The sequence below is a fragment of the Nyctereutes procyonoides genome, unplaced genomic scaffold, assembly GCF_905146905.1.
Source record: "Nyctereutes procyonoides isolate TBG_1078 unplaced genomic scaffold, NYPRO_anot_genome, whole genome shotgun sequence".
Classification (NCBI taxonomy): domain Eukaryota; kingdom Metazoa; phylum Chordata; class Mammalia; order Carnivora; family Canidae; genus Nyctereutes; species Nyctereutes procyonoides.
In genome coordinates this window covers 2,996,554-3,012,825 of record NW_026575126.1, presented here as the reverse complement: position 1 = coordinate 3,012,825, position 16,272 = coordinate 2,996,554, and the positions used below count along the sequence as shown (strand labels likewise).

General features: G+C 37.0%; 1 protein-coding gene across 1 annotated transcript in view; it reads left to right on the top strand.

The window, feature by feature from the left end:
• The window catches only part of NEGR1 (neuronal growth regulator 1), an 821,559-nt gene extending 809,444 nt beyond the window's left edge, over positions 1 to 12,115 (top strand). Inside the window, exon 7 of the mRNA XM_055339346.1 lies at positions 8,188 to 12,115. Within this exon, the coding sequence (XP_055195321.1) occupies positions 8,188 to 8,312 (125 nt within the window). The 3' untranslated portion in view covers positions 8,313 to 12,115. The remainder of the gene's footprint in view (positions 1 to 8,187) is intronic.
• Positions 12,116 to 16,272: the final 4,157 nt, after the last annotated feature.

Genomic DNA, 16,272 nt, shown 5'->3' with positions numbered 1-16,272 from the left:
AAAGGCTGCAGAATTTGTTTCTATTCGGGTGATTGCTTACTTATTCTCCTTAGCTCAAATGAGAGGTGATAGTCTTGGATAGTTTCATCTGGCATTTGCAGATAAAAGTATTTATCGGCAAATAGGCAGATTTCTGAATATGGGTAATAACAGAGACAAACATATGTTTAAAATTCCTAATGTAGTTGATGCTGAGTAAATAGGATTGTATAGTGTGAACTTTGGCAGAATGGCTCTTCAGTAGGCAGAAAAGGATTCGAGGATGGTGGTCTGCCGGAGAAATAGCTTCGGATTTGCTCACAACAGGCCGGCAGGGAAATACCACGAGTCAGAAAGAGGAAGGAATCGTGTGATTTCTCTAGCCATTCTCCTCATTGTTCATAATATAAGATAAAGGCGCTTTCTGCGAAAACAGTGTTGTTACATTTTTATGCTTGTGAAGGCTCTTGTCTGTAAAAGATGCTGGCACTTCCCGAAGACAGGCATTCAGTTTTTGATCAAATGAAAAAATAAAAAAATCTAAAATGTAAGCCTAAGTATCTACGTATGGATTTGCTATAACCTTAGGCCTTGGTTTTGAAAAAAAGTGCACCAATGCACACTTGTCAGACTGATTACGTCTAAAGAAGATAAAAAGAAGGCTGATAGGCAGGAATTCGAAGCCATTTACCAACTCCTACTTTGTCTCCCTAAATAACTAAGCGAAGCTCGCTAGGCAAGAGGCTCATAAATTAAGCCTGACTCTACCAGACGGAGAGCGGCATGGAACGTGGGCCACACTTACCTCTCTGTATTCTAGGAAACAGTCGATGGCATGATAAGGGTGTGCTACGAAAAAGAGAATCCGGAAATCCTCGCATCGTTAGCTCCACCACACCATCACCGTGCTACCCAGGCATCCTCAACCCTAGAGCCCGGGGAAGGAGGCCTTAGAGGACCTAGTGCAAGAGCACGGGTAGCCACACAACCCTACCTCTGGACCACAGGTGGGAGATGGTACATGAGGAGACGGAGTCTTTAACACAGCACATCCAATCTTAGGGTCTGGGCCACTTGATTGCACAAGAAATAGCAGAGAAAGGAAGAGTGAGCTGATGTCACCTGTGCTGAGACTTGCGTGCTTCTTCTAGACACCATGGCCCAAAGTAGTAAAGCAAATCCCATTCTTTTCCTTTTCCTCCCCTAAACTTTTCCTCCCCTAAACTCCATCCAGTATTTAGGCTGAATTAAATGATCCAGAAAATATGGGTGTGATCTGAATCCAGCTATCCCCTCCACCTGCTGATGGTGGTGTTAAGGGGTGGGTTTTGCTAACGAGAGCATTAAAATATCTTTTGAGCTGACGCCTCCCACAGTCTGTAATAAAACAGAGCTGTGCTGTCTTTTTGGAGAGAATGAATGATGCATAATTTCTCAGTAAACTAATGTGCAATCTATTTTGAATCCACATTAATCACCTTCTTTTTATATGAAATCTAATTTAGGTGTAAATCATTCACTTCCCAGGTACAGGCTTTCTCAGTAAAACATAAGTTGAGGCCAGCTTTTTCTTACGGAGGCAGAGTTAATGTAACTAAAGTAACTCCACCTAAGATTTTAGCAAGAATCTTAAAAATATGACTCAAAGCTAGTTTAGTTAAAGCTTGAGTAATTTAAGGAAATTGCCTAGGCAAGTAATTGGTATTATACCAAAACTAAATATTTCACAGTTACATTTGCTTTTGCCTAAAAATAAAAACTGGAGCAATACAAGGGAAAACTGCCAAGACTGAAAATAATATGCAGCAGCTGTAAGTAATTGGGAGTGATAATCATAATTAGACAAGATGTAAGACGTGTGTTAAAACCCAGATTGGATCTTCCTGTTGACAACTGGGAGAAATCCCAAAGGCCTGGACTCCACACCTAGCCCAGGCACTTCCACTCCCTGCCTGAGAGCCCCAGAAAAGCAAAACTCAGCACTAGATCAGTCATGAAACGACTCTCTAAAGGCCAGGCCTCCAATGGGGGGGTGAGGGTGGGAGGGTGGGAAGGGGTCATACTCCCTGGCCTCAAGGACTCTGCAAACCAGGGGGAGACTGGACAATAATCTAGCAGTAAATGACATTGAATAAAAGTCCTCCAAAAGAAACCAAGATACCGAAGAGAAAAAAATAAGAAAAATAAATAGATAACATGGAGGACAAGTTTGTAAGACAAGAGAAACATTGATTTGATCAAGTGTGGGTTAACAATGAAGTAAAACATTCTTGTTCCATGGAAAACATCTCAAGCTAAAGAGAAAACTTTATAGGGGCAGGAACGATTCCTATTTTGCTCAGAGAATGGCTCGGAGAATGCCTAGCACATCGCGCACACTGACTTTGCTAGACAAGCGCGTGACTAGGTGTTTGGATGATACTTGAGGCGGTGCTCATCCTGGTCAGATGCTGTGCTGGGTGCTTTCAGGGCAGTGACACGTTTAGTCTTCGTGGTAACTTCGGAGATAGACTCTTCATTTGCAGATGAAGATACTGAACTAAGCACAGGTAAGAAATGTGTCCAGGTAGGAAGAGGTGGAGCTACACTTGGAACCAACACCATCCGGATCCGCGGTCCATAGATTATACATATTTAAAAAGTAGGACGCCTTTAACCTTACTAAGAAAGTGGGTGGAACGACAACCTACTTTTCCGGTTATTTGTTTTAAATTCTGACTTACAAACTACACCAAAGGATAAAACGGTGAACATGAAGGCATCTAACACATGACTTGAAGGCTGTGTCTTCTCTCTCTCTCTCTCCCTCTCCTCTTTTGAATTCTTCCCCCTTTTGTTTCTCCTTTTTCTCTTCTTTTTTTCTTACTCCCTTTCTTCACAATGCAAACCTCTTGTCCTTTCCACATTCTTCTCCTTAAGGCCAAAGACAAGGAGCAGCTGGGGGGCTCATCAGTTAAGTGTCTGCCTTCAGCTCCGGTCATGATCCCAGGGTCCTGGGATCCAGCCTCACATCGGCTCCCTGCTTCTCGCTCTGCCTGCCGCTGTGCTCTCTCCCTCTAGCTCTTTCTCTTACTTTCTCTATCAAATAAATAAATAAAATCTTAAAAAAAAAAAAACAGGACAGTTAAGCAGGGAGTGGGAAAGAACATGGAATAGTTTTCCTCTCACATACTTTGCCTTCAATGCAAGAAAGCATAGGGACAACGGGTGTTGTATCAGAGTTGTCCTGGATTAGACAAATGAATATTTAGGAATATCTTCCCACATTTAATTTGACAAACATCTGTTGAACGCATTCGATATAAGAAACAGATGTACGCATTATAAGGAGGACTGTTCTGTAACTTCAACATGCTTACAGTCCAGTGGAAGAGAAATACATAACTTATTATATAAATTCAAGAAGAACTATTTCTGAAGTCAGATAAAAATGGGGGACAAAAAAATGGGGGACTAAATATTCTTAGATTGGGGGGCTTCATGGACTAAGTGGTATCTTAGGTATCAAAGTAGAACTTTGGTACGTAGAGAAGGGGAACCGGAAGGAAGGTCGTTTAAGCTTCTGAATATGGCAGATGCAAATGACAATGAGGAATGACAATATTCTATGTGCTCAGAAAACGGCTGGCAACTGGAGCTAAGGGCCTGTATGAGTCTGGATCAGTTGACTAGAACCAGATAACAGAGTCCCCTGAATGCTGAGCTACGGTGCTTTGGCTTTCCTCAGTAGGCAGTGGAGAGCCCTAATGGCCTGGGATTAACAGAGGCTTCTACTCTTGCCTTCAGTAGTATGACCTATTTTCCACAGACTAGCCAAGTGATCACTTAAAAATGTCAGCTGGCCTCAGAACTCTCCTATGGATTCCATATCACTCAGAACAAAACCAGAATTCTTACCATAGCACCGCAGCTCCTTTGATCATAGGCCGTTGGCCTCCTAATTTTATTTAGGATGAGCAGCAGTGTGATATTCACAGAGAATACCCAACAGATCTGACCACCCCAGAGGCACCACTCCAGGTCTCCTAGGAAATTCAGGACTGTGTCTGGGCAGCGTGGGTTCATCTAACATTCTCTATTGTTTGCTGCAAGAGAGTGATGCTCAGAGTTTGAGGCCTGCTCTTCCTCATAATCAGCCTTATGATCTATCTTCTTGCTCAAGCGCCGAAGGGAGGTATTCTGACTCTGTGCAGGTCTTAGGAGGTCCTAAGTCTCAAAGTAGGGAGGGAAGAAAGGCAGTGAAACATGAATGAGGAAAGACAATATTCTTCTGAAAAAAGAAGTCAAGGTATTTTGTCCCTTTATGTGTTTATGGTAATAGTGTGGGAAATGGGTATTGGCGTATGAGACGTTATCGAAACTTTTCTCTTTTTGAAGTAGATGATATTTGAACTGAGCCTTCAAGCTAATACCTAATAGTGAACAGTTATTTAATTTATTAGCATATTCTACAATTTCTCAAATAGCTGGTTGAGATTTAACATGCCAAACAAATCTAATTGGCCCAAGGAGTACTGAGACTCCTAACGTTAGTACCATTGGCCCGGTGCTCTGAATCACCCAGTTAATGAATCACACACACTACAAATCCGTAATAGATATCAAAGTTACACAATCAGACTAAGGTTATATAATAATAGGGAACCCCCCAAATAAAAGGACTACTATGCCACCATTTTCAAAAGTGAGATATCTATGTGCTCATGTGTGTATCATCGCATATTGTAAAAAATACTTGTATTTGCATCTGCTCTCTGGACTGCTTACCTCCCATGACTCCTTGGAGAGCCCTCCCATGTTCGTTCATTATTCTTATAATTATATATATCCTAATGTCCTATATATGCCTTTTTATTTATACCTCCAACTATAATAAAACCTTCCTCCAAGATTGAGTTTTATTCATCTTATTTAATCCCCAGCACATGAAACATGCTCAATTTATACTTAAGGAGTGTGAATCACGATACATGACTTAGCATTAGATATCTGACTAAAAGTTCCCTTGACTAACTTCACTCTTTGTTTTTCTGGCTTACTAATTATCAATAGCTATTCTACAGTCCATTTCCTATAATAATTGCAGGCTAACGATGCAGCAACAGGCTCCTACTTTATTTTAGGACTAATAGAGTATTGCATTTACAAACAACTTAAGAGCACAGTGGAAAAAAAGATATACTCTCTTAATTAAAAAGTATTATTTAATTTTAATTATTGACAAACCTTTGTCATGTCTAAGACAATAGGAGGCTGAGTAGAAGATAAAGGCGCACTGGGGGAAGAGGTGGGGTATATGGAATTAAGTAACAAAAGGACCATCTCTACCTTGTTAGCTAGTGTATTCCCAATGTCTGGTACCTAATTCAATAAATATTTCTAAATGAATGAAAGATGATGTATTGTAGGTTCTCTGGTCTATATATGCAAGTGGTTTGCTTCAGAAGAGATTCTCTTTTGTAGGAGAGAAATACCTTTAACTCTAACTCATTCGTTTGGTTAATGGAATCATTCATTAAAGAGACATTTCTTGAGCATCTACTATACACTAGACTTTGCCACTCTCTGTGCATGGAAACACGGAGACAAATAAAACATGACCTAGGAGAATTCACAATCGGGTGAAAAAATATATATGTATATGAATATTTGCAATGTAGTATGATAGTCATAAAAAGGAATATATATGGTGGCCTAATGACACAATAGAGTCATCTACACAGCTTGCTGGAAGAGGAGAGGGGATTCAGGAAAGAGTGACCCCAAAAATGCACTTTAGAGGAGGGATTAAAAAAAAGATAAAAAAGGGATAAGGAGTTTTCAGGATTCTTTATACTTTACCCACTTAATGTACTATTTAATTTGTCATGATAATAAAAATTTTATCTTTGCTTTGTATGCTTGACTTTTAAGATCTATTTCTTATTTATGAAATCATTTTATATGCTTTGCTTATTATTAGTCCTTTACCATTATACTGGTTTTACTGCATTCAAGATTCTTTAAAAACAACAGCAAAATAACTCTTAAATAGCTGTCATTGAGAAGGTAACAGACCAATTAAATATTTATTTATGTTTTAAAAAAACAAAACACTTTTCTAGGTCTTGAACAAGAGAAAATAATTTAAGGAGTTTCATGGTTTTAAATTAGACTTCTTATATATCAAAACTTCAAAATCTTTGTGCTTCACAATATGCTGCTCCTCTTCACTGTCTCATTTTTTAAAACTCATTTGTGATGCCAATAGAACCGTTAAATAGTGGATTTTGCTCTGTGTTTACTAAAGAGTAGTAGTCTCAGCCCTTGAGCTTCATTCAGCTGGAATCAACAAGTGTACTGTCAAGGAAACTTCCCGCTGCAGAGGTTAATGCATCTTTCATTCCCTTTAATTTCTAGAGATATAAACAACACAATTTATTCTTCTTGTAATATGGAAATATAGGCATTGGTGAAAGTTCCATTAAAAAACTACCTGCTGGTAATTTAAACTCCGTGTGACTAAAACTGCTCCTGGGTTTGAGTTATGGATTTGAGGATGAACTAGTATATATATATATATATATATATATATATATATATATATTATTACACGATTCATTTTCTATTAGAAAACATTGCTTGAAATCCAAGTTTCATTAAGAAAGGGTAGTTAAAGATAGGTTGGTGGGGTTTTTTATTATCACTATTATTTTTATTGTGGCAAAGGAGAGTCAGTCTCAAGCAAAGCTGAGAATGCCTGCAATATCCAACTTCTGAAACACAGTATAATTCACATTCAGAGAAGCAACGGTCCTCTTGTGAAATGAAGTGGAATCCATTCAGTCGACTCTCGAAATATTCCAAGCTTTGGTGAATCTCTAGGTGAAATCTCTCAGTGAAAATTTAACATGACTCTTGGCCAAGTACGACATAAGCTTCTCTACGTATGAAACTGTGATCTTTCCAATGTATAAAAGTAATCATACGATTCAACAGCTCTAAATTCTTTAAAAGCTCCTTCAGTATAAAAAATTAAATTCTTTTTCCTTACAGCTGAGGTCATGTTTTATCTGCCTAGAGTTCCAGTTTCAATTCCCTCGACTCCAAGCCTCAAACTTCATGGTCCAGCAAGACTAATCTACTAGAATATAGGCCATGCTCTCTCCTTCCCTCGTCCTTTTGAATAAATTGTTTCCTCTACCCAAATGGCTGTCCCCTTTGGTAAAACTCTGTTAAATCATCCCTCTCTTGCCCAGGCAGATTTAAATACACAATTTTCTGTGTCACTCCATTACAATTGTTTGAATATCTTTCTTCACCTCACCCCCTGACCCACTCAAAAAAAAAAAAAAAAGATTTTGGAAGAGAGAATCTCTTGTTTTGCCAGCATTTAGCACAGTATTTGGCCAATAAAAAAGATCCACAAATATACGTATGTGTATATGTATGATATGACTTACATGTGAAATCTAAAAAAGCTGAACTTGTAAAAACAGAGCAGAATGGTGGTTACCAGAGGCTGGGGTAGAGGCATCAGGGAGATGGTGTTTGAATGTACGAACTCAGACCTGGTGAGCAGATGACTCCTGGAGAACTAACACACCGCACAGTGATTGTGTAGACAACAATCCTACATTATAACCTCCAAAGTTACTCTGAAACTAGATTTTAATTATTTCCATCACAGAAGGGAAATGATAAGTATATGATGTGCTAGACCTGTTAGCCCATGCCGTGGCGGTAATCCTGTTTGCAGTTCATAAAGGCACCAAATCAACACTGTTGAACACCTTAAACTAGCACGATGTTATTTGTAACACGATGTCGATTACACATCTCAATAACGATAAATGTTAAAAAATGTACGCATGAGCTACGCATTATCCACTGACCCAAATAGTAACGCCCCATATAGAAGGAATAATGAGCAGAGCGGCTGTGTGCGGACTCCTTAGCATGTGTCCAGCCCAGTGCAGTGTGGCCTGTGTGCTTCCCCTCCAGTCCACACTGCAGCCCTGGCAGGTGGGTTGTATTATTTCTGTCTTGCCCTCGAGAAAACTGAAGCTCAGAGCGGTTAGCTGAAGAGGCCACACATTGTCACGGAGCAGAACCAGATGTGAACCTAAGTGTGTCTGACTCCAGTGCACCCAGCTGCCTTTTGATGATTGTTAAGATCCTGAAAGACACAAATTAGATTTTGATTTAATCTTTTCCATTTCTTTCCAGCTCCAAGTACAGCCCAGTATGGAATTACCGGGAGCGCTGACGTGCTTTTCTCCTGCTGGTACCTTGTGTTGACACTGTCCTCTTTCACCAGCATATGCTACCTGAAGAATGCCATTCTACAATAAATTTAAAGACCCATAAAAGGCTTTTAAGGATTCTCTGAAAGTGCTGATGGCTGGATCCAATCTGGTACAGTTTGTTAAAAGCAGCGTGGGATATAATCAGCAGTGCTTACATGGGGATGATCGCCTTCTGTAGAATTGCTCATTATGTAAATACTTTAATTCTACTCTTTTTTTGATTAGCTACATTACCTTGTGAAGCAGTACACATTGTCCTTTTTTTAAGACGTGAAAGCTCTGAAATTACTTTTAGAGGATATTAATTGTGATTTCATGTTTGTAATCTACAACTTTTCAAAAGCATTCAGTCATGGTCTGCTAGGTTGCAGGCTGTAGTTTACAAAAACGAATATTGCAGTGAATATGTGATTCTTTAAGGCTGCAATACAAGCATTCATTTCCCTGTTTCAATAGGAGTCAATCCACATTTACAAAGATGCATTTTTTCTTTTTTGATAAAAAAGCAAATAATATTGCCTTCAGATCATTTCTTCAAAATATAACTAACACATATCTAGATTTTTCTGCTCGCATGATATTCAGGTTTCAGGAATGAGCCTTGTAATATAACTGGCTGTGCAGCTCTGCTTCTCTTCCCTGTAAGTTCAGCATGGGTGTGCCTTCATATAAAATACTAATTTTCTCTTCGTTTCCAACTAATAAAAATGTTTTGCCAAATCCTAAAATTTGAAAGCAAAAATAAATCACAAGATAAAGTTGAGCTATATCCTATTTCTAGAGAACGAAGGAGCTGTTAGACTATAAAAATCTCATCCCTCCTTCCCAATGGGCTGTGAGGATTTTGCCCCACATAAACTCAGTTTTGTGATGAAGACAATTTAGTTAATATAGTACAGGTAAATTTATTACCATCTGATTTCTTTAGTTGTAGTTGAATGTTGGATCCACTTTGGGAAACAGTTCCCCTTAAGATGACAGCACAGTCCATCCTAGAAATCGCCTAGCAATACAGCATCACTATTCCACGCCAAAATTTTTAAGATGGTTTGTCAGAAAGAACACAAAGTCCGATCAACTAATATTACATGGGTTGATGAGCATTCCAAACTCAACTGGCTCTGAGGCAGGTAAATAGTTGGAGTGCTCCTGTAGACAGGGGCATTTCGCATATTCCCCACCTGAAAACATCACCCAGTTGATAGTTTGGTATATGTGCTGCCGAAGCAAGCACTCCGTTGATAGTTTGGAATGCGTGTTATATAAAAGAAAATGTTCCAGAATATATTATAACAGATATTCCATGCTGGTATGCAGCAGATCAATCCCTGAAATAACTAATTCTGCAATAAAATCTCTGTAGCCATGTCAATTCAAGCAAGTAAAGGCAAAAAACCAAACAGAAGCAACAAAATTAACCGTGCTTTATTTCTTTTTACGTGGCATATATAAGATGTGATCAAGTGAAGACAAGACACCAGTGATTAGAATATCTAAAGATGTATCATTAAATTATCATGAATATTTCATTGTTTCTATCCTAAAGAATGAAAACTACACTTTTGAATGAACATGGAAGTATCATATTACAAGAGTATTTTGATGGTTTTACTCTTTACTAAAGAAAGACCATAGACTTGAAAGCCATTTTCCAAGTTTGATGAAATTAGCCATTTCACTACATAGAGAGATTTCCACACATAGTTCCCTCTTGCAAGTCACATTTACAACAAAAAAACCTACTAATAAAGTGAGACACAAGATATTTCATGGAGGTTGTACATACTTAAGGTATCTAATAGTTTGCCCCAAAAGCAATGGCTTGAAAATCATGACTTTTTTTTCAAGTAAAGCTTAGCCCTGAAGTACACCATAAATCTATTTTAATTAGAAAAAATGAATCCTAAATGAGGAGGCATAAATATACAGTGTTTCCACAAAATGGCAATAATATGGCATAATGCTATTAAATTTACTCACCATAATAATTCATGACATTGTTTCGCCGGATGTATTAAAAACTTTTTTAACACACATGGCATTTTAATTTTGATTATTACTGATTTGCTTTTTAAAAATTTTTTTGGTGGAATTGGTGAGTAAACTATATATATATTTTTTTTTTTGTATTGCAGCTTTAAAGTGGCACACTCCATAATAATCTACTTACTAGAAATAGTGGTGCTACCACAAAAAGTGTTAACCATCAGTACCATTGTTTGGGAGAAAGAAACAGATCAAGAATGCATATTATACAGTGACCGCTTTCCTAGAGTTAAAAATACCTCCTCTTTGTAAGGTCTGTAGGGTAAATGTGAGGTAAATCGAGGTATAAACTATGGATGAACCAAATAATTAGTTCAAAGTGTTGTCATGATTCCGAATTTGTGGTCTGGTGTTTTTCCCATAGAATGTGACAGAAGTACAGTCATAGCTCAGTAGCTATATGTATTTGCCTTTATGTTAGAAGAGACTTTCTTGAGTGACATTTTAAATAGAGGAGGTATTCACTATGTTTTTCTGTATCACAGCAGCATTCCTAGTCCGTAGGCCCCTGAACAGAGTGAAACCATGAGTATTTATGAGTTCAATATTGTTCAAATAAGGCTACAGTATTTGCTTTTTTGTGTGAATGTATGCATATAATGTTCAAGTAGATGATTTTACATTTATAGACATATGAAATGTCTGATTACTCCATTTTATCAGTCCTGACTGTACAAGATTGTTGCAATTTCAGAACAGCAGTTTTATGAAATTGATTTATCTTTTGATCTGAAACAATTTTTTCTAGGTATTCATTTCAGCGTTATATTTCCACAAGTTCCATTTGTGGGACTCCTTTGGTTGCCCCTAGTTTTTTTTTTTTTCAAAGAAAGAAAAATAAGGAGCAGTGGAGGAAAGAGAGTGAAAAGAAAAGAAAAAGACAGAAAGGGTGGAGGTAAAGAGAGAGGGGACAAAATGGAGGCAGGAAGGACGAGAAGAAGGAAGGAAGGGAAGAAGGAAGGGAGAGAGGGAAGAAAAGAACATTAGGGTAGTTGACTTAATTCATTTGCATTCTTGGTTTAACTGCAAGTGGTGTAATTATGTTTTACAATGATCCCATTTGAAACGTAAGTCCTGTGACACCATTAAGTTCCTATTATGCAGCAATTATATAATGAAAAGTGCTGCCCAAATTATAGTATTGTGTTTTTCGGGAAACACTAAAAGATTCGAGAGAGAGAATGTCAAACTTAAAACCACTTTTGGGGGTGTTTAAACTTAACTGAAAAATTAATGCTTCATCATAACATTCAAGCTATATCTAGAAAGTAGAGACTGGAGAACTAAGAAAATTACCCAGGTAATTCAGGACTATCTATCTATCTATCTATATATATAGATATATAGATATATATATAGATGTATGTATGTGTATCTATGCATAGATACACACACACACACACACACACACATATAAATACCCCAATGTGTGAACTCAGAAGCCTCTGAGAATTTTATCAAAGCCAATCATCTATATTGATCAAATTTACTGAATAATTGTTAATTTATCCATTGTGCTTAGCTTTGTGACAGCCAAAAGTTACCTATTTAATCTTTTCAATAAAAATTGTTTTTTGAAATTCAGAAATGATTTAAAAAGAGGTCAGGTTTTTAACTATTTATTGAAGTATGTGGATGTACAGTATTTCAATAGATATGAATATGAATAAATGGTATGCCTTAAGATCCTTTGAATATGTATTTACTTTAAAAGACTGGAAAAAGTCCTTCCTGTCTTTTAGTAAAACATCCATATTTCATAATCTGATGTAAAATATGTTGTACTGTTTCCAATAGGTGAATATAAAGTCAGTTTATCAAGTAAAATATGTATTTGACTCATTTTAAATATTCTATTAGTTTAAGAGAAGAAGGAAGAAAATAATTTAAACATACTTCTGCTATCCCCTTCTTTATTTTCTGCTGCATTCACTGTACCACACTCGCATCTCTCAGGTGCCCCAACCCAATATAGGCTGAAAATCGTAGATGCTACAATTTCAAAGGGTTCCACAATGCAGCCTTCCTTTTTGTTGCTGATTCCCAAAAGGTTTCACAGGTTGAACTACGTGTCGCCTAGAGAGGCAACTTTCTGCAGAGACTTTATTTTCAATGATTTAGAATTTTCACCTGCCCAAATGCAGCAGATAGCCACAGAGACTGTTCGTCAAATCTTGTTGGTTTTTATAGGCCAAACATCGAAATACTCAAATACCTGTAGGAGTGAGGCATGTGATTTAATTTCATAAGACAGTTGGGTATAAAACAGGGAGGACATATTCCACCTCAAGGCGTTCAGAGATGATTTCCTTAAAAACACCCTGCTCCCCAAACAAAACATGATTTGGCTGAGGGCCCTGCGTTTGTGACTGCTGCAATACCCACGTGAGAGATACCCCAAATGAATGATCTAAGCCATCTTCTCCAAGTCTGTCCATCTATGATGATCAACCAAATGAAATGGAACAGTATGGTAGATGAACAAAAGAACAAACCATGAAAAAGATAAGATCCACTTTGTGTAGTAAGGTCTTTTGAGATATGGGTGTCATTGCTCTTCCAGGAAAACTATATCTACTAAAACCCTCCTTCCCCCAAAATGAAAACACATTAATAAACACCTGATTTTCCAAGTGGCTCATCACTTCTCCCTGTGTAACTTCTACCCTGTACCCAATCACATGGGAACAGAAGCACCAAGTCTCAGATCCTCAAAGGTGGCATATGAAACAGCTATTCTGTCCCTGAACATGAAGGTCAAAACAGAGAAACGCCAAAATGACATCCAGGTATTTGGAAAATAATCACCTGCATTAGCCTGTTAGGCAGAAATTTATGAATTTTCAAAGAAAAACTTCTAAGAATTCATTCAAGATAATGGAATTTGATTCAACCACCAGAGAGTTGATGCACTTTTTCTGAACTTCCCAAGAAGCATATGCTTTCACGTTCACATGCACTTCGAATAATTCTAAATTCACTGAAAATATTTAAGAATTGACATCTCTAGTGGATGGAATAAAAATTGGCAAATGAATCACATAAATACTTGCCAGTCTTCCGGGAGAGAAAAAAAGAATAAAGTTTTTAGTCTTCTTCCTGAAAGCTCTGCCCACAGTCATACTAAAGTTAGCATAACTCACCCAATGCCTTCAATCTCAGAAATGTGCTCCACCTCAGAGACAGCTAGAATTACTGGTGGCAGCTAGAATTACTCCTGAAAGGTCACGACTATCTCTACCATGCATTTTACAATGGCAAAGCACTTTAGCAGACATTGCTACTTTGACTTTCACAGTACTTTAAAGTGTTATTATTGTCATGCGTTGATGATGAAAACAAGATTCAGAAACCTTAAGTCACTTACTAAAGATCATACCTCTACTAAGTGGCGAATTTGAATCAAATAGGCAATGCAAAGTACTCCCAAGTTGTTTCTGTTTTTATTAATTTTCTTAGGAAAAGGAAAAGGAGATGATCATATTACTAGCTTCACAAACAACTATATGTATATTTATATTTATAAATAAGTAACTTTGTTTTTACATTTTCTTCTTTGATGCCATCCTTTTATTTTCCAACCCTTCCAGAGCATTTGTGGCTTAAAGGCAAATCACATTTTACATTTCATCTAAAATTTAGGGGGAGTGGAACATTGAATAAATTGCCTTTGACAAGCAGGCTTAATTAATATTAGATCCATCACACCAAATGGAGGATCTTGTCATAATCATATGTATCTTTTCTATACAGCATTTTGCAAAAGACCTGCCAAGTTTTGGATAATCCATTAAGATTATTTCCCGGAATTCTTAGGAAAATGGAGACCAAAATATATATATATTTTTAATTTACAATAGAATACCAATGTTAACCTTGAATGATGTTGTTTGGGCCAATTTATATCAAAATACTACTTATATGTTTGTGCTGGGGCAGTAGGACAAAAAGGAGATTCTAATTTTAGAAATTTATACAACCTAAGGAATACATTTGTATATTATTGTCAAAGTTATAAATGTAATGCAAATCCTGTGAACTTCACTCTAGTCAGAAAAAAATGAAGAGCATGCTTTCAGACCATGTAACGTGAACATATTAATCATTAATGAAGGTCTGAGTAAGATGCTACAACCAGATAAAAGGAACAGACACATTTATAGATTGAGAGTATTGAAATTAATATGCTAATGGGGCAAAACTGACTTTTTCCAGAGTAAGGAAGAGTAATTCAATTCACCCAATTGAATCTTTAACTAAGAGAAGTTATTTACATGCCTATAGACAAGAAATATTTGGCCTTCGCCTCCCTTATCTACAACTTGTAAGATAGTTCGAATACAATGAATGATAATAGACTCCCCTAGAAACGGAATCAGGTGACCTGAAAAGGTGTACTTTTGCATGGGTATTTTACTGCAAAACAATTTTTTTCCTAAAATAATGAGCTGTAAAAATCTTTAAAACAGCTGAATTAAATGCGTTGACCAAGTTATCTATATATCTAATAGTCTACATTCTCTATACTCTAATTGTTCATTTTCCTCCTATTCCACAAATCATTACCTAACAGTTTGGGACATATAGACGGTGAAGTAAACCATTAAACATAACAAGGACCACCTTGCTTCAGCAGTGTACCTTGGTGAAAATGAATATACTTTGGATATTTGTAAAGAAAAAAAATACGTTTGTCATTTGGAAGGAGAGCATTTAGTTTGTGGGATAACAGGAATTTTACATGAACCACAATAAGAAAAATAAAGTACCAGTTGAGATAAGAGTATTTTATCAACCAAATACAATGATAATGGTGAAAACGTTGCAAGAAGCTATTGCAAGAGCTGAATGGTCTGCTTCCACTTAATGCTAATGAGCCTAGTCCTCGCACAAATTTTGGTTCTGTAGAAACTACAGGAGGTAGCATGGTTCATTAGGCTTTCAAAGCTTTAAAATGTTAAAGGGGGTTTTCCTCCTTCAATTCAAGTGAATTGCTAAAAGCATTGGGATGTTCCTCAGTGGAACTTTGAATTTGCTAGTTTCTTCATTAATTTTGACCTTTTTTACATTCGAAAAAGTTAACTTTACACTAAACTACAGTAGACTTCTACCTCCTGCAGTTTTGAATTGTGCTTAAGCAAGTACTCCAAGCACATGGAATTTCCGAAGAAAATTGAGGAACCATATTTTAGAAAAGGGCTTTATAAAATAGTCTTTGGAGACTATAATATGCTAATAATAATAAAGAACAAGAGTTTCTTGATTGCTATAAAATACCTAGTAGGGCCCACAGAACTCTCACATCGTTTTCTAAGTCGTTTCATGGATGTGGAGGGGGTTGCCCTGAAACGCGACATCACCCATTTGACAAGTGACCTGGCAAAATGTGGTCAATAGCTCATATGTGACACACTCCTTAAGAAATTGTTGCCAGAGATTTGAACTGCTTCAGCTGATGTCTTTCAAAAAAATACACACACTCACATACGCAAGTGCAAAATCACGTTGCTATCAGTGATCTGGAAAATAAGCCTGCAAGCCAGCCACGTGGAGTCCCGGATAATTCAAAAAGAAGAAATGACAACAGCGCAGGCAACAGTTTCTGTTTAAGTCTTATTTGCTAAGATTTTGAAATAAGTAACATCTTGCGTTTAATTAATCAGAGGTTGGCACCTGCTCTAAATGCTGACATAGAGAAAAGCAGATTTTTTTTTCTTAATTTGGAGTCAGATTTATTTCTGGAAATACATCTCTCCTGTTGATAGATAACTAATTTATGCCTTGGGAAGTCTCACTGTCTAATAACTTTAAATGTTAAAGAGAAAGACTGTTGGGTTGTTTTTTTTTTTTTTTGAGAAGCATTTTTTCCTAGAAATGTATATTTCCAGTTTATGGATAGGCAAACTCATATGTGTGTTCAGAAGTTCTTATTCTAAAAAAAAAAAAAAGAAGTTCTTAT